Source organism: Ptychodera flava, chromosome 16 (assembly GCF_041260155.1).
Source record: "Ptychodera flava strain L36383 chromosome 16, AS_Pfla_20210202, whole genome shotgun sequence".
Taxonomy (NCBI): Eukaryota; Metazoa; Hemichordata; class Enteropneusta; family Ptychoderidae; genus Ptychodera; species Ptychodera flava.
The window spans coordinates 15,694,076-15,713,782 of NC_091943.1; the positions used below are offsets into that span (position 1 = coordinate 15,694,076).

Genomic DNA, 19,707 nt, shown 5'->3' on the forward strand with positions numbered 1-19,707 from the left:
TTGCAATATTACAAATCACTCCTAAAAACATGTGTATTGCTTAAAAAGAAAAGCAGATGAGCTTACATTATTAGATTAAACCGACATTAATTAACTATCCAATTACCCCAAATCAGTTCCAGTCGAGTTACATCCATTTCATTAGTCGGGAACCTGTTACGCAGTTTTCTCTTCGGGTGATTTTGATAGATATATCATTATGCATTTTCATTGCTTGATCGCTTGTCCATTTGTTTCTTTTCAAATGTCTTTTTTAAAGGAACGTTCTTGAAATCAATACTGAAAGACAACGACAATGCTATACTCTTAATAAACTACATATACTTCTGTGAAAGATAAAATTCATAATAAATCAATGAGAGCCGGAAAAAAGTCAAAGGGTACGATTCATTTCTGCGAGACGTATCTAAAAAACTAAAAAGGCGCAACTGTATTTTCATCACATTTCTTCCCAACTCACGGTTACTGACATCAGCTATAACATTTTATAAAGAAAATAACAATATTTTTAATACTTCAGCGTAGTTTCCCATGTTACTGCGCTTTTCATTCGATGCTCATGCAAGGACAGTGGACTGGGGAGTCAACAAACAACCTGGACATAAAATGCGCCATCCTTTACGATGCAAACTCATTTGACCTACTTTACTGCCAAGTACGTCAGGGCCGTAATATTACCCGCCATAATGACGTCACACATCTTGGAGGCAGCCAACAAATCAAATTCGAGAAAACTGTGACTAAACAGTGTCTTTCCATGTCAATGAGGTGAAATCCTGTTCGCAGCTGGCCTCCGGCAACAATTTGAAAAACCATCCCTTGAGTGCAGAGTGTAAATTTCAACCAAGAGACACCCCAGCGATGATATATACGGAGCCATTACAGGATTTCTTTGACTGAAAAAGTTGACTTGGTGATATTGAACGAAATGACGAAATTACAAAATGGCAAAGTAGTATTTTATTGACATTATCTTTGTCAATCTGGTATCGTTAGCAAGATAGATTGCTAAGTGTATTTAGATGTTGAAAGAGTGGCAAACGAATTATGTCTTCGACACCCCGCCCTCCCCCGAGAGGGAAGCAATTCCCAGAGTGACGACATGACCGCTGATGCCCGCCAGATTTACATACTAATGAGATGACGTGTACTCGACTCTGTGGCTAAGCCATGAGAGTGGTGTACAGCGTTGCCATGCTGTGCTTGCCTCATCTTATGAGGCGGGTGCTATTAGCGATGTGGGACAGGCAGAACATGAAGAAATCCATTCAGATAGACATCGCCATCACAAGGAGAAGAAAGAAAACTTCAGGGATAGACCAGGAACCGAGCAACCAAGAAAACAAGCAAACAAACAAATAAGTGCGCAAAAACAATCACAAAAACTGGATCTGGAAGGTATCCGATAAAGGAAGGCGCGCCATTGTTTTCAAAGGGTCACTGTCGTCAGGGAACTGAAGAGATTTAACTCTTTATCGCTTTCTAGCTAAGTTGTACGGTAACAGTGAGCGAACACCAAACCTTCACTAAACCAATGAATACAAAAGAGCGCATGCGCACCTACATAATGACGGACGACATGCTCCAGGAGCAGCAGTGTGTAGAGTTTTTTTCTCCTATTCACGCAGAAGTGGTGTACACTGCAAGTTCATAAGAAAACTAGTTCGCATACTGAAAATAGAATAACTTAGGCAATAAACCCCAATGTTAATGACCGCGTGACAGACAATCTGGGTCGGATTTATTAAAACTCATCAGCGATGGTTTCCGAAAATGGTTAAACCTCATCTTGGGGAATTTCCTCGCTGGCAGTGTGTTTGTCTTACTCTCTGTGTTTCTCTGTCTCCTTTTTGTCTGTCTGTCTGTCTGTCTGTCTGTCTGTCTGTCTGTCTGTCTGTCTGTCTGTCTGTCTGTCTGTATCTATCGTATCTATGTCTCTGTCCGTCTGTCTGTCTCTCTCCCCCCCTCTCTCTCTCTCTCTCTCTCTCTCGCACGCTCTAAAGCATGCATTTGACAGACATCGAAACATTGCTGCAATGGATGTGCATCCTTTGTTACTATCTGTTTTTGTGGAGAGTTTTTGTCTCGCCTTGCTGAGAGGTACTCGGAATTTTCAAAGTATTTTTTTTTTTTATTTAAATATGTTTATTTACTGTTTAATAAAGTTACAATATCTCGTATACATTCATTAATTGTACAAGTACAAACGCCATTTCAAAAATTCGCTACACTATAATAATCAGCAAAGCGTATGACTAGAGCTGGCAATGCTCCTATTACTGCAATATTTTTTTCCAAAGTGTATAAAATTTTTTGTATCTGTTGCATTTGTGAGTTGAATAAATAAACTGTAAATATTTATAAAAAATGTCGTATGACAAGACAGATTTCATGCTTCCACTGTTATTTCTAGAATTAGCCCAAGCAGCAAAAATACAATATTTTGCAATTGTAATTATAAGATTGACAAATCTGACTAGGGAGGATTCCTGAAGAGGTTTATACCCTAATACAATGATATGGAAATCCACATCTATATGGATGCAAAGTTTACTTAGAAGACCTTTGATATGTTCCCAGAAATTTCCGAGCTTTTTACAATATAAAAACATATGTTCGTAGGAATCAGATACTTTACAAACTGTACAATTATCACTATTTTCAATTCTCCACTTGAGGAGATTGCACCCATTTGGGAGAATATTGTGTAAAATCTTAAGATTGAACTCTGCCAGCTTTCTATCATATGTTAGCCCTATAGTTTGGTGAATCCAAATAGTGCTCCACTCGGAAGGAGAATAAGATTTAATATACTGATTACAAATATATTCTCTGTAGGAAGGTATAAAACGCTTCCGTAAGAAGGCTTGATAGTAATATTTAGTGGTGAGTTTTAAAGCTTTTGTGAAAACAGGAATTTTCTTCCAGAAACTAGAAGAAAACTAGGGGTACGGCGAATTACATCTATTCGTGTCCCTTGAAGTTTTCTTTTCCAGTTAGAGGCTATGGCTTTTTTGACAATAGCTAATTCAGAAATCCAATTTCTTTTATCTTTCAATTACTTAAGACACAATGAGATTCAATAGATCCTGTATTCCAGTCTACAATATCATTTACATATATAATCTCAGAATTAATCCATTTCTCAAAAAAGAGGCACTGACCATTATATAGGATATTTTCATTTCCCCAGATGATTTGATTTCTAATATCGAAGTGGCTAGGATCAGGAAGGTTAGCGTATCCGCCTCCAACCTCATGCCATGCCTTAACAATCTGTCTGTAAAATTCAGAGTTACAATATCGAATAAATGGAAAACGAGAATTGTTTGATAATTAAAATGGAAAATAAGAAGATTAGGTCCAAACTGGCTAAATCTCATAAATTTTATGAATTTTCAAAGTATTGACTGCACGAGACGTCCAGAGTTCGTTGATACTACATAGGTATCTTTCAACCATTCTCTTTCAAAATTAGAATACAAATTTCAGTGCGGTCACCGTGCAAATTTTGGTACCAGAGAAACAAATTACCCAAGAAATATCAATATTTTAAATTCAAAATGGCCGCCATCACTGTGTTAACTCCTTGGAGAAAACTAAAATTTTCGATTTTCGATCAACTAAGATTTTTTTTCTTACTCCAAGAGCTTTAAAATAAGCCCCCACAAGTGGTAGATCAGAAAAGAATTGTAGAAGTTTGAGAGTCCGAATATCTGTCCCCGAGGCGCATTCTACCTTAGAAATTGGACAAAGATGCATGTATACTGACATTGACAGTGATACTGGTACATCCATTTGACACATCTCTGAGACAAGGGTGAACAATAGTCTTTAAGCTTACATTTAAACTAAACTTCTCCCTCGGCAAGTCTTGATGATGTAACTTTCTGGTGAAGGTATCACATTCCGATAAAATCAACAGTGCTATTGTTTTAGATGCCGGCATCACCTTTAACATGCATACCATGAATACTAATAAGCGTCTAACGAATTCAACAGATATCAGATATTTTTGCTTTGCTTTTTAAGTAATTTATGATGTATATATAATATATATATATATATATATATATATATATATTATTATATATATATATATATATATATATATATATATATATATATATATATATATTACTTCAAGTACACAGTAATAATATGTGTTACTAATTTTATGAAGTTATTTATGATATATATATATATATATATATTATATATATATATATATATATATATATATATATATATATATATATATATATAAATTACTTCATGTACAAAGTAATATTATATGTTACTTAAGTCTTACTCATCCTGCAATCGACAGAGACAGAGCTAGGTCTTACGTCTGTCACTCTCATTTATATTTTGGGACGTACCTTCATACTATGTTTTTAGGTATTGTTCAAATTCAATATATATAATATATATATTATATATATATATATATATATATATATATATAATATATATATATATATATATATATATATATATAATTGTATTAGGCCTATTATTAATATTGTGTTATTAGCCTATATCTATATATACATAGTGAATTATATATATATATATAATATATATATATATATATATATATATATATATATATGATAGCCCAATACATAGTATCTCACAAAATGTTTCCCCTTACTTTCTCGAGAATGTGTTCATGATAATAAAGACTGCTTTTATGTAAAATCTCGATTTGCAAGACAGTTTGTATTTAAGCTGAAACTTAACATAAGAATGGATATGATAGCTACTTTATCTTGTTCTGAATCAGTATCTAATCACTTCAAAGGAGAATCAGAGGTCTTGTTTGAACCCTCATCCCGGGTTATGTAACATTAAAACCGGAAATTTGGCATTGTTGAGTTTCCAAGGAAATGAATTTCAGTCTGACTATAGTTTTTCCTCCAGTCGCCTAGGCAACGGAATTCATCTTTTTCTTCTGTGAACGTGCGGAAAGGTAAATCTGCATGTCCGTTCAGCTTGGTCAGCGAGCAAGTAGGGGGCGTCCGACGGCGTAGCAGAGTTCATACGCCTGCACACGGTGGCGGCGCACAGACATCCATTCTTTATTGCGACCGAGATCTGTATCAGGCTCCGTGAAACATGATACACTTAGCCGAGAATAAAGTGAAAAAAAGGAGGTCGAGTTCTCGCGGAATGTGTAAATATGCTATCACATTTCTCAAACGCTCAAAACAGACAACGACCCTGCCCTTAATCGACAGAGCCGCTGGTCATTACTTTTTGGTATTGCATAATACATAAACATCATGGCTGTCATTTCAATATAGATCGACATGCGTCCGACCCTTTGACCCGGTACCCCTAGTTCATCGATTTTTCTTTAAATAATTACCAAGTAACGCTATCAGCACGCTGGCAACGCCACGACTGCCGTTTGGCATGGGGCGGGTACTGTAGTTCGAGGTACGGCTAAAAGCCCTTGATCCATAACTACCTCGGCATTTATGAATTTGTTCCAACACTTCAATGTGATGCGGCGAGACAGCAGGCAATGAACATCAACGCAAATCCCTCGGTAAAGAGTTAAGTAGGCCTTACAGGCGGTGAACAGGGCTCTCTCTTATGATATTTATCAACAAGGCAATAAATTGGGCCTTGCTGATTTCGAGAGTTGTTCCTCAGCATTCCTGCATTCACCTTTGCTATTTCTTTTTTACAAAATGTAGTAAAATATGACACAAAAACATTTGCATTGCAATTTCTCTTAGTGTTTTAATTCCGCGGAGTAGCGAATATATGATGCACATCTGTTGGAAATATGTTTTATGGTTAATGTCAACCATATCATTGTTGGCTGTCGAGACTGCGTTCAATGTCATAAAAAAGAGAGAGACAAAATTTACTGGCTCTCCATAATCAAAATTAAAAAAAAATCGCCAGTGTCACAGTCGTCGTACAAAAGGCAATCCAAAAGACAACTGCATTGGTTTGACTCTGACCTAACTACTGATAACTCCTCGTATTACGGATGGCCATTGTATCGAGTTTGATGACGAGCCAAAACAACGGACAGCAATCCTGCCATCGCGTGACGGCAACCGTGGTATGAACACCAAACAGACTGTAAACTCACTCAGTATCAGAACGCGATACAGTGTAATAAAATACAAGTATTTCTAATCGTTATGTGAGGGTTAGACGAGAGGAGGGTGGGTAGGACGTCTTGTATTTGCAAGTCGTGTAATTTGAGGACTCCGGTAAAGGTCACAACCTACAGCGGGACCCTTTTTTATATAAAACTTTCGTAATTGATTGATCATTGCACGAGCATTCGTGTTAAAAGAAGATAAGATGGATCGCCTGATGTAAATGAACAGGTCATCAACATATGTCATGGGGACAAAAAGCTGCTCGACGGGCACTCTAAAGTCTAATTCAGTGGGACAAGCGGTATCAGTGAAAAAGGACCAAAGTGCTTGGCCGTACCGTCGGGCATCAGTACTCTGGCGTGAAAAAAGTTGTTTTCTCAGCCGCTTGCGTTCGCTCTGTTTGTTCCGACTCGTCGAAGAGCAGACGACAATATTTGATGTGAGGGTCCCCGGATTTGACGAGTAAATATACACGAGGTGTGTGCTTTAGCAGACAACGCGTGCGAGAAGTATGCAACTTCATCCCCGCGCGCTCCAATCATGCCAACTAGTACTGCTCTGCAAACTGTGTTCCGAAACAAGTAGACCGTTTGTTTTGTAAGTGTTTCGCCATGACTATAGTAAAGATTTATTGACTTTGTCAAAAATTGTGTTTCTAAAATAGACCTCGTACGCATTTCAGGTCAAGCTGTTCGCCCGAACGTAAACATTATGAGTATTCTATCATGCTACACTTTTTTCGTTATGCGGGTTAGTCAAATAATCCAGCAACATTTTGACGTATTTAGCAATATTTTCTGATTATTTCTGGAGTGGTCATGACAAAATTTTATCTTGGAACACATCCCATTAATTTCATTTGCAGTTCTCAAACGTCACAGGGTAGACACCACGCACACACCAACACAGCGCAAATCAATTACGCCGATTCAGTTTCAGATAAAAAAAATAACTGACAACGATTATATCCGAAATTTAAATATACTTTGCAGTAATTAGCCATAGTTGCTATGGGATATAATGTTGAATGATTGTCATTTTGGTCCTGAAATAGTAAAATTGGAGGACTGTATTGTTGGTAATGACTTTACACGTATGTATGTATGTATGTATGTATGTATGTATGTATGTATGTATGTATGTATGTATGTATGTATGTATGTATGTATGTATGTATGTATTTATTCATGTATGTATTTGTTATGTCTTTATGTGTGTGAGGGCACGTATGGGAGGGGGCTAAGTAGAGACGGGGAGAGTATTTCATGAATGGTTCTGTATATAATTTTTGTCTCTGTGTGTATTTAATGGTGATCCTCGTCTATAAGATTCGTCGGTTCACATGATATGAAAATGATTTTTTGATCTTAGCTTTCAGGTATAGGACTGTGTTCGCACAGGGAAATGTTCATCAATTTGTCGAATGCCTCTATAAAATCCTTCAGCTTAGTAAGACGACATATCATATTGCCTCTGATCTGTACCACATCATGTACCTCTTGTAGAAGGATAAATTTCTTTTACTATTGTGTCTCTGTAAACAATCTAACACCCCTCCCCCGTTAATTTCCCTTTCGGGTAGATTCATAACACTGTACACAGCAAAGTATTAGGAGATAGTGAAATATAGTCACTTTGGAACGGTCTTTTGAAACAGTTGCGACGTTTCGATCCGACTACAACGGAGCTTGATCACGCAATGATGTTAATTATTCAGCGTTAATATGTCTCTGTAACTGGCGGAATACATCAATTTACGGACATATTATTCCGCCAGTTACAGAGACATATTAACGCTGAATAATTAACATCATTGCGTGATCAAGCTCCGTTGTAGTCGGATCGAAACGTCGCAACTGTTTCAAAAAGACCGTTCCAAAGTGACTATATTTCACTATCTCCTTTGATTCTTGGAACCATGAACAATATATTTTCCAGCAAAGTATTACATTTGGAAATTGAGGTAATCGTAGTTGAGAAAGTTTTGGCTTTCATCCGCAAATAAACCAACATTTTTATACATGCTAAACTTGGCGATAATAATCTGGTTGGGGGGGGGGGGGGGGGGGGGGGGGGGGGGGGGGTGGGTGGGGGGGGGGGGGGGGGGGGGGGGGGGGGGGGTGAGGGGGGGGGGGGGGGGGGGGGGGTGGGTTAGAGAGTGTGCGTACATGGAAATTGAGACGAGCGCCCTCTACTGCTGCAGCATTGCCTGTAAATGACGATGCTGAAGTTAGACACGGTTTCGGATTCGGTTTCGGATTCAGTTTCGGATTCGGTTTCGGATTCGATAGAGTGAAAGAAATTTTATATTTTCAGCCAATTGTTACACTGTGGAATACTGGATTTTCCTTACTTTCCCTGGACTTTTTTCAGCTAAAATAATATCTAATCACACTAGACAAAGTGAAAATAAGATCACGATAAAACAATGTATATATTTCATGGCATAAATTGTTTGCATATATTCACAAGTAAAATGGTTTAAAAATAGAAATTACAGAAAGCTTCAAAGCACTCTAATTTAAAATTTAAAGGAAGTGTCGAGCAAGGAAAACAATATTTACAAAAACATACTTTAATCATTTTATATGTCACAATGTGTGTCACATGGTTTAATGTTAATATGTTGTATTAATTTGATGTTTTGATTGATGTTGTTTTACATAAATTGCATTTGGAATGTACCATACTAAACTCTCGGACTAAACTATCAGTTAATATGTTGCATAATAAAGATAGCATTGAATGCATTTCTTTGAATTGTGCGTAGTACTGTTAGCTTGAATAGTCTGAACTGCATAATGCCCATAATTGAGATGGACAGCTCATAAGTTCTAACTTTTGACTGATTTTTCAGCAGTTTTGTCTTGTGTAGTCATGCATTACAGTTCCTTGCTCTACTGCCTAATGTGTTTTGATTTTTTAAACTTTATAAATTATGATTATATATGAAACATTTATGTCATGAAATACATGCTACATTTATGTGATAAAATACATGCTATTTGTGCAGTAATTTCATCTAGTTAAAATATCTCCTTGTGTATCAGTAGTTATTATATTCTTCGAAAAAATAATAACATAAGCTGGAAATATAAAACTATTCTCAGTTATTCGAATCCGAAATCGAATCCGAAACCGAATCCGAAACTGAGTCCAACTTCAGCATCGTCTGTAAATGCTACAGCTACTAGAATTCCAGCGATTTATCTTGGCAATTTTTTGTTGTCTTTGACAGTCTGTCCGTACGGGTCATACGTACACACAGTGTCAGGGTGATGGATTTTAAAACAAACAAGTAGACAAACAAACAAACAAACAAACAGCAATTCAACGTAAATAAAGAAACACACACCACCACACACATATGTATGGTGCTAAAATGTACGAGTCGGCCAAGACATAGACAAATATAGAAACAGACTAGCAACGGGTATTGTTCAATGCGTGAAGCGGTTATGTAACCCATCCATGTTCACCTCGCCTCAGGTAGCTCTCGCCTCTCTTTTCCGAAGAGTGCCGACCATGCATCCTTCGGTAATTTTCGGATTTTCGCCAATTGTTAAGCGAAAGTATGTTCGGCAAAGTTTGTGTTGTTGTTGTCGTGTGATGCTGAGCGGAATTGGCGTGCTGGCGAAAACGGAAGTGTTTTGAGCTTCAGGAAAGTGAGTTTTACCATTTTAAAAATTCCTCTCATATTTTTATGAATATATAATGAGTGTGTTTGAACCAAATTTGAAAGTCTTTTATCCATACTGTCTGGTTTCACTCAATGGTTTACGGTCAGTCATACCTTCTTTTGCACGTTCGTAAAGGAAGGACAAGTTTATGTAACTGCTGGCGTGTTATGTTTTGATTGGCGTGAAGCAGTGTTTCTGCCCTGAGAGCTCACAAAGTAACTATGGTTGCTACGCGACTGGCAGCACGATGCCATCTCGTCGTATTTTTCGCATAATCTCGTGCAATTATCAACCATAAACAAAGTCCCCAAAAAGTTTAACACCTTTTAAGCTCATTGTAATATGAAAAGGCCATAGTCTACCGAGGCGACCATGGAACAAAAGGCATGCCGCGTTGCTAGTCTGTTTCTATATTTTTCTGTGGCCAAGATTCATAAAAAGCTAAACCAACGAAAGAAATCGTCAGAGGAATCGAATTGTCATTACTGATGTGTCTTATACGTCCCTTTATGGATTTTTTCGCTATGTTTCCTCTGCTGGCGAGTCAGCTGATAAAAGACGCCAACAAAGCGATTTTTTTCTGAGGGCCTCTGAAAATACTTTGTCTAGTATCTTTGTAATCGGAACAATGACCTCCATTTTTATTTGATTGTATCAACACTTGAATCAAAGGGCAAACACATACACATATGTGGAATAAAAACACTAAACATTAAATGAAACAGACGAAATTTAAAATTAGGATTACATCAACAACTTGGGGGAACAGAAGAATAACCTCAACAGAAAAAAAATGAGAAAGACCCCCTTAAGGTAGAGCGCCCTCGGGGACAGATATTCGGACTCTGAAATATTTACAACTCTTCTGGGGACTCATTTTAAAGTTCTTGGAGTAAGAAAACGTTTGTCGTTTTAGTTTTATTTAAAAAAATGTAATTTTACTCCATAAAGTGAACACGAGGATGACGGCCATTTTGAATTTTAAACATGGTAAATGTTAGATAATTTGTTTCTTTAATTCTAAAATTTGCGCGGTGACCCCTGATTTTTATTGTTGATTTAATAAGAGAATTGTTGAAAGTTTCATTGAGGAAAGTTTGAGAACAAGTTTAAGTCTTTCATTTTCGAGGCGCATATACTACCTTAACAACCCTGACAAGGTGGATTGTTAACTGTTTATGAAAGTCGTAAGGGGTTTAATGGTCATTTTACCGTCAATCGCGCATCCTTACAGACATGACAGATGTGCATTCGCATCATGACGTCGGTTTTAGGAATCTTACACAGTATTGTAAATGAAGACTTTTTTCTCTGGAATTTCACCAGCTCATTCACACTGGTGTGTCGATTGCAATGAAACTTGAAACGTGTCTGATGCTTAACCCTTTAAGTGATGGAAATTTTATCCCAAACGTTTTAGTGCAAGTTTTACTAATTTTAATGAATTTCTTGTAATTATTTTTCCAATTTAGACCGAATGGACATTACTTTTCAATGGCTACAGTTTTCGATCAAAATTCTGAACAAATCTGAAAAAAATTGTCTGGGTTCATATTTGACTTTGGCGCTAAAAAGGGTAATCATACAGCGTAGACTGCATGTCCCTGACTAGCCTTGCTGATGTGTTGATTTTTACAGTAAAATTAGCGCGAATTGCACAGGTTTAAATTTCATTGCAAATTTTTTAAAGAAGAGTTTGCACATAGTTTTGCATCTCAGTCGGCAGTATCTTTTGATGTACTTTCAGGGATAGAAGGAAGAAAATACATCAGTTTTGTAGAAAAAAATTAAGGTAGTATGTGCCTCGAAATCCAAAGACTTAATTAAACTTTTGCATAATCTTTACTCAGTGAAATTTCAAAACGTTTTCGTTCAAAATCAAGAACAAAAATCGGGGGTCACCGTGCAAAGTTTGGTACTATGGAAGCAGTGTGCCTCAAATTAACCAATATTTTAAATTCAAAATGGCGGCCGTCCCTGTGTTAACTGTTTGGAGAACAATTCAGTTTTCGATTTTTTCAAAAGTAAGCCAGCGAAAACTTCAGTTATTCCATCAGCTTCAAAATGACCCCCTCCCCACAAGTAGTAGACCGACATAAAAATGTAATAAAAGTTTGAGAGTCTGAGTATCTGCCCCCCTGGGCACATTCTACCCCAGTGACAATCAAAATTTACAGTTTATTGCCCTGTTCAATGGGATGTTTAAGAGAAATGGTATACCCGTGATATTCAACGTTTGCAATATGCATAAATCTTATCCAGAGACTGCGAGTATATCGCCGTTATAAAACTTTTGCCGGGTGTGCAAGTTCTACGATGAATATCATGATCAGAGTGGCCATTTTTGAACTCTCTGATTTCCATCCTGTCAGCGAAGAGTTTAACAGAGAATATTGGTTCAGAACACTATTATTTTTACAAGATAAGGACAGGGTTTTTACAAACTTAATGAACATCTTTTGCCAATGCCTGCCTATCTGCAGTGACCTATTTCGAGAGCGAGACAAGGTCACAGCAGTTAATAGCCTCCTTGAAAGCAGCACGAATAAATTTTGTTCCCCTGCCCTACTTTTTTCTGGCGGTGTTATGCTGACACAAAGACAGGTCAGGTATAAGCTTATAAGTCTCGCTATTTCGGTCACGATCACAGCAGCGTGTCGGTTTCAATGGCCACTGTCGAGAGTTGGTTCTGTTATAGCGCCGCCAGTGTTGGGAGTGTGATATATTTCAACGTGCCCATGAGAAGATAACACAGTGTTTGATGGTACATAAAATATTATTTGTTCAGACAAAGAAATCGCTCGTGTTCGCAATCACTACTCGTAGGTATTTATGGGTGATTGAAACTGTCTTGAAAATTTTGTTGGCGAAAGTATGCTTATTCAAGCGTCTGATGCCGACCATAGCTGAAAGGGCGCTCGTACCGTACCTGACCCTGCTCGTGTGAGCACAGCTTTGCCAGCAGCAGAAAGGGCCCCGAGAACTAGATTTCACATTAATTCAACTATAAGATCAATTGACAAATGTTTTAAACTGTCAAAGCAAACGTATTTCGAGGATGAAGTTTAAATTTAGTGATGTATTATAGATTAAATTGCACGGTTCATATAACAGAGTGCTCCTATACAAAAATACATCAAAAAAGGCCTTCTAAGCCGCGGTCGTTGAACGTCAGCGGGGGGTACGTAAGCAGAAATGAAAAACTGCCTCGGATAGCTGAATAAATTTCAGCGTGTCTCGTGATCGAGACCATGGAGAGAAATTCGCCGTCATTGGGGTGCAGTTCCCAAAAGTTTGTGATATTTACAAGGCCAGCGCCCTCAATGGCGATGGATGAGTGGTTGGAAAAGTACAACATTAGCCAACCCTGCTTTGAGATAAAACTTGTAAAGAAAAAATGAAAATTTTAAGTATCTACTGAAAATATATGTTCGAACTTAGTGGATGCGTCTCGTGTAATTGCAAATCAAGTAGAGAATGGATTTACTAATCAGCGCACTACTAACACTCATGCCGCCCGTTTATCAATAGGGCCTACAGCTTGAGTTTACGAGTGACTTGGCTACACTAGTTCATGGAATTAACCCCCCCCCCCCCAACAAATAAGCTAGGCTAATCTAGTTTCAGTTACCCACACCTCAATTCGGGGCTCTCATTTAAGGCTAATCAGAGAGCAACTTGAGAGGCCAGGGAAGCAAATATATTTTGCGGGAAATGTCTGAACCAACCGTAGTCGGACCTTGCACACACGCACCATTACGGTTAGCCTACTTCCTTCTGACGAAAATGGTCAAGATGGCTCATAAGAGCAAATTTCTGTAGACACAAATGCGATAAAAGATCATTTTGACCGACAAAATACAAATATTACAGAGATTTCTCGAAGTAGTACTAAAACTTCAATTAAGACAATACTCGCCGTGAAACAAAAAAGATTTTGCCTTTACTCAAACTTTCATACGGGCACCTTTTTAACAAGGCTTAAACATCAAGGGTTACCTTAACTGAGTTTGGGATTTCACGTAATTCATCATCCCAAATGTACCGTACTTAAAAGTCAGGATGGCCGCTTTACCCTGTGTTAACTGTATGGAGGAAAATAATTTTCTGTGTTTACAGACAATACACTGAAAACTTTCTGTGGTGGAAAATGGGGTAAAGAGGGCCACTTTATACCCCACCTTCCTTCACTTCACAGGTTTCAAAATGAGTTCACACGAGCGGTAAACCAGAAAGTATCATGATGGGAGCAAATGAAATATGTCCCCGAGGCGCTCTTCTTTAAACAGGCTTGTCTGCTGGCCTCACTGGTACAGATTCTTTCTTAGATACCTTTGAGTGTCCGAATAAAAATTGTCCCACGAAGGGCATTCTACCGTAACCATTCATTAGTATAGCGACGCCATCCCATGAGACGAAGAAAGCGTCCTCTATCGACAAGCTAGCAATCTAGATACCTTTCGTCTATTAGTTTTTTGAGTATCCTTTCTTGATTTGCTACCGAGTCCTACCTAAGAGGAATCGAAATCTGATTAAAGTCAATTCGTGGAAATTGAGATTGCAATACACCTGTCTAGAGAGTCGACCAACTGCTGTCGAACAAATCGACAGAACAAGCTATAAGGTGGAAACGTCGCCGTTTCTACGTCCAATCAGCGTTGAAGAAATGATATGGTGGAAAAATGATGTCCGCTGGCGTCGAGCAATCATGGAGTGACTCAACACTCAAAAAGACCTTAGAGGCTGTGGAAGCACAAAACAAACAAATTATACCGAACGAAGTAATAAAGAAAAAACCAAAACAAAACAAAACGGACGTGTTGGCAGCGGCTGAACAAGGTTTCTGGTAATTCAACATGAAGAGCATGTAAGAAATATACGTACCTCAAACGCATCAAGCACGGATATTTTTGCAGCAACTTTCAAGGTTTCATCATGCCGACGATTTTACAAACCATCAATTTTTCAGCAAATATCCGTGTAAAATAAATCTTTAAAGTATATATCTATTTTCTTTTCCCATCTTTCAAATCGGTCCTTTTTTTAATGGTAAAAGTTTATGATCCTGACGGTCAAATGCTTGTACCAAACACACCCAACGCCTTGCCACGAATTGTGCTGAGCAGAAAACAAATCTGTTTATCAGAACAAAAGGTCACGTGACACTTATTGAAGATCGTACATCCAAAGAGAGGTTGGAGAAATCTGCATTGCGAATCCCATATTGCGATTTGAAATCCAATATACTCAGAAGTACAGAGGGTGTGAAAAGAACAAACAACGCGGCGCGTGGGATTCTCGAAATTGAGAGACTTAAGATTTAATCCATCCCCTTTCGAAATTAATAATAAAGATCAGGGAATATATTGCAAAATTTTGTACTGAAAAATGAAATTACCCAATATTTTCCGACACTTGAAATTCAAAATGGACTCCACCTCTGTGTTAACTCTATATGGGGGCAAACTAATTTTCGATTTTCACAAGAATAATCTGTTATTTACTGGCACTCTGGGCTTCAGACTGTGACTGAAAATTTTATTGCAAAAGCTTGAGAGTCCGGATAGCTGCCCCAATGCAACAGTGCGTTGGGGAGTTCAGCCCGGTTTCCATTATGGTGCGCAAATATCGCACAGTAGTGCAATGGTTAGTTCGAGGAAACACTGTGTTTGCGTAATGCTCATTTCATTGCCAGGATGTTGTTTTGTTTGTTGTTTAGACACCTACAAGTACTTTGAACTTCCTGCAACCTAATATGTCAGCAATTTATGGCGCTTTAATAGGGATGTTCTAATCATGATTTCGTCCTTGGAATTTTACACTTCCATGCTTTAGTTTAGGGGGGCCTACAGGATGCGAGGAGCTTCTTGAGGTCAATCGCAACGAGCTTCGTATGCCATGCGACGCTTCAGACTTGTTTTGTGTTTTCTCGAAAACACTTAAATATAATTAAAAAAATTATAATGCGCCACGCAAGCCGACCAAAAAACATTATTAATGTTTGTCGGATCATACATATAGGAACATACAGTTCTGAGCAGTAAGCTTACTAGTGAACTTGTCGTCGCCACCTTGGCGAGGGACAGAAACAGTCATGTTGTTTCCATTTCATTCGGTTTTTGGTTCTTCTGAAATTAGAAAAATAAAACCAAAGAATGCGCAAACGAACAAAACAAACCAATGAAATCAAACTAGTCGCCATTTTATTTTTGTAAGAGAGCTCGAAGATGAACAATCATACAATCTTTGCCGGAAGGTGCAGTTGTGCATATCCAATAATTTCTGGATGTTTCCTGACTTCCACCCACTACATCATTGGTATTTCAAAATATAGCCGACATTATGTTAAGTTAAAGGTATACTGTCACCTGTTCCAATTTGCCACAGTTACCGTGGAAAGAGAAAATCTAACTAAGCGGGTGGCCGCTTTTTAAAGACAGCGCCCTCACATGGGCATTTTTAATACAAGGAACGCCCCTTTGACCATATATGGGCATATTTAGATTACAGGTGACTGTATACCTTTCAGGTATAATTCGCTTCGGAGACAGATATTCGGACTCTCAAACTAACTTCTACAATATTCTTGCGGCCCACTGCTTTTCTTATTTTGAAGGTCTTTGAGAAAATCAATTCATCTGCTGGCTTTTGAGAAAATTGGGCATATCATTTAATAATTGATGAAAGTGGTGCAAGTTCTCTTTAATTTTGTTGCGATCCCTAGACTATTTAGTTGCGATAAAAAAACTATCTTCTGTCTGTCTGTCTGTCTGTCTGTCTGTATGTCTGTCTGTATGTATGTATGTATGTATGTATGTATGTATGTATGTATGTATCTATGAATGTGTGTTGTATGTATAGGCCTATATGTATGTATGTATGTATGTATGTATGTATGTATGTATGTATGTATGTATGATGTATGTATGTATGTATGTATGTATGTAGTATGTATGTATGTAGTATGTATATATGTATGTATGTATTATATTGTATGTATGTGTTTGCCTCACTAGTATGGCCAGAACATGTATATGACAGGCCTAATCTTTACGGCCCTGATACGGTCTGCGTACGTGCTCGCGTCGAAAACGTCGAACATGTACACAGCTTTACTGTTTGATGTTCTCGTCGTGTTCATTATGGAGCGATTTCGCAGAACAAAACTTCGAAAGTTTGATAAAAATGATCGAAAATTTTGTCTGAATTTCTGACAACTTGAAGATGGCGACCGAGTTAGAAATTTCGAAGTCATAGAACACTTCACCACAACTTACAAGCTCACGCGATTGTATTCTCGTTGACATGGTAGCGTGGAACGTATTCCACGTTGAATATTCCATCTTAACGAGTGTATTATGAGTAAAGGGGTTGTTATGGCATTCCTTGTATCCAGGTTCTCTTGACGGACAATTGTACCGGACGGCAGGGCTGCAAAATGACAAGTGCATCAAATGAGGAGGACTTGGACGATCTTTTGCCGTCTAATTTCAAGTCGCATTTTAATTCAAGAAATCTGTTCGATTTTAGAGGCTTGAAGGGGCACCAGTTTTGGGCCGAGAAATGCTGCTTTTCGCCCGAGTCAAACCTTCTGGCCTCTTGCTCCGGCGACATGTCGGTGCGAATATGGAGGGTAGCGGACGACAACCTTGTAGCAGACGGCACTTTGTTGCACTTTGCCACCGTCTGGTGTTGCGATTTCAGCCCCGATGGAACACGTCTGTGCTCGTGCTGCAGCGAAGGCGGGCTCTACGTGTGGAATGTCGCCACGAAGATGTGTGAACGAACTTTCCACCGAAAGAACGGGTCGCTGTTCAGTTGCAAATTTTCTCCCGACGGAGATTTCGTAGCCGCGGCCGGGGTCGAGAGTGTAATCAAACTGTGGAACCCGGCGTGGGAAACGTGTCGGGTCCTCCGGGGACACAAGAACGTCGTCGACGACATTGCGTTTTCACCCTGCGGAAACATTATCGCCTCCGTCTCCAAGGACAGAACCTGTCGCCTGTGGTTTATAAGGGGCAGATACCTGAAAACGAAAATTCTGCGAGGGCACAGGCACTGGGTGACGTCGTGTAACTTCTCAAGGGGCGGCGGTTTGCTGGCGACAACTTCGATGGACAGGACCGTGAGAGTATGGGATGTGGCCCGGTCGAAAGTTGTTCATGTCTTGTTCGGACACACGTGTATCGTGTGGAGTTGCGCCTTTCTTGAAGTCAGTGGGATTGAAGTTTTGCTTTCCTGTGCTAGCGACAGGTCTCTTAGGTGAATATTGAAAACCGATCGTGATTTGTCATGTGTGGAAACGCGCAAGCGTAGTTTAGTGTTCGTAAAACAAGTTGCAACTTCAGTCGCAAAAAAGGTTCCAAGAATACGATATAGGCATACGGTCTGTAATCTTGGAATCATTGTCCTTTTCCATACTAATTATTCATTAAAGGGACAAAGTCGGCCATTTTTCTTGAATTTTGTTTGGTACGAGATACTGAATGAATAGGTGACCATGCATATATTTGAACCCGGTTTTAGACACGATACATGAAACCATCGCGAAAATGAATTAATGACCACGACCATTCATGTATCGTGTCTAAAGCCGGGTTCAAATATATCACAGTCCCTCTATGTGAATATATGCATGATCACCTATTCATTCAGTATCTTTCAAAATGTCAACCAATTTAAGTAGTATCTCGTATGAAACAAAATTCATGAAAAACGGCCGACTTTGTCCCTTTAAATCGAATTCAACGTAATACTCTAGATCCGAGCCTTGCATTTCTGCGAATTACAGGTAGCTTAAATGGCTACGTGTAGATTTAGATTGTAGGCGTCGCCGCTAAAGTTACAAAACATGCAGATTTAATAATAAAATTTAAAAAGAAACTGCTGTGTCAACAACGGGTTCATGGTGTGCTAATATCTGTCTTTGTTTTCATTTCTCCTGTTTAAAATTAGATTTTGGCGTCTTGACGAAGGAAAACAGATCCACTGCGAAAGGGAGATTGGAGCCGAGACGCTGAAGGATAATCGCGGCAACCAGCTCTTGAGTTGTGCCGCGAGCCACAACTCCAAGTATGTTGCCCTCAGTGACTACGAAGGGAGATTGTTTCTGGGCAACGTGTCGGAGACATTAGCAAATCTATTAGCAGGTGACGAAGGGCCAAACTTCACGAGGGAGAAACGCGAAAATGGCATTAACGTTGAAAGATCAAAGACTGCAAAATATCCAGGTCTCCTGGAAGGACGCACAGTCGTGAAGCACCGACGTGGACCCGAACACGAACATGGTGCTAAAGCCAGGGATGACGGTAGCAGTGCCAGTACGCACGATACTCTGGATCTTACAACGGGACACGAGGAAAAAGAGACTGCCGTAGCACATGACAGCGACGACTTGGAAGTTGTCAGTGTCAGCAGCGATGACGACCTTGAGGCTGACGGAAATGACGACAAAGATGTTGAAAGAGTGGACGGAATTCAAGACATTACGACAGAAAACTGTGACAAAACTAGTGACAGCGTGTATGCGCTAGAGCAGTCACTTTCAAGCATTAAGACATATATTAGAAAAAGTTACGTGAATGTAATTTGCTACCCTTAAAAAAATTATACAAGTTTGATTGAAATGATAGTGTTTTACTCATAAATATTTTGCATTCATCTTAAAGACACTTAAAAAGGTTAGTATCTAATTAACAATTAATTAGTTCTGGGATATCAAGGCAGGATCGTCCCACGGCAACTCCAGTTGTCTGATCAGAATAAAGAAACTAAGAAACACAACAAAACAACTTCATGTTTATTACTTTACAACAACTGAACATACATACACACACACACACACTCTCTCTCTCTCTCTCCCCCATATACATTTATTTCATAGAAACCACTTCCAA

The 19,707-nt window shown here is 38.7% G+C and overlaps 1 protein-coding gene across 2 annotated transcripts in view; it reads left to right on the plus strand.

Moving 5' to 3' along the window:
* Positions 1–19,648, plus strand: part of LOC139114119 (uncharacterized WD repeat-containing protein alr2800-like) — a 40,863-nt gene extending 21,215 nt beyond the window's left edge. The window contains exons 1-2 of one of the 2 annotated variants that reach the window (XM_070675649.1): positions 17,109–18,073; positions 18,767–19,648. In XM_070675649.1, coding sequence (XP_070531750.1) covers positions 17,250–18,073; positions 18,767–19,412 — 1,470 coding nt within the window. In that variant the 5' untranslated portion in view covers positions 17,109–17,249 and the 3' untranslated portion in view covers positions 19,413–19,648. Of the gene's footprint in view, positions 1–17,108; positions 18,074–18,766 lie in introns of those variants that run through there. The other variant, XR_011547801.1, reaches the window with a different exon arrangement.
* The last annotated feature ends 59 nt before the right edge of the window (positions 19,649–19,707 follow it).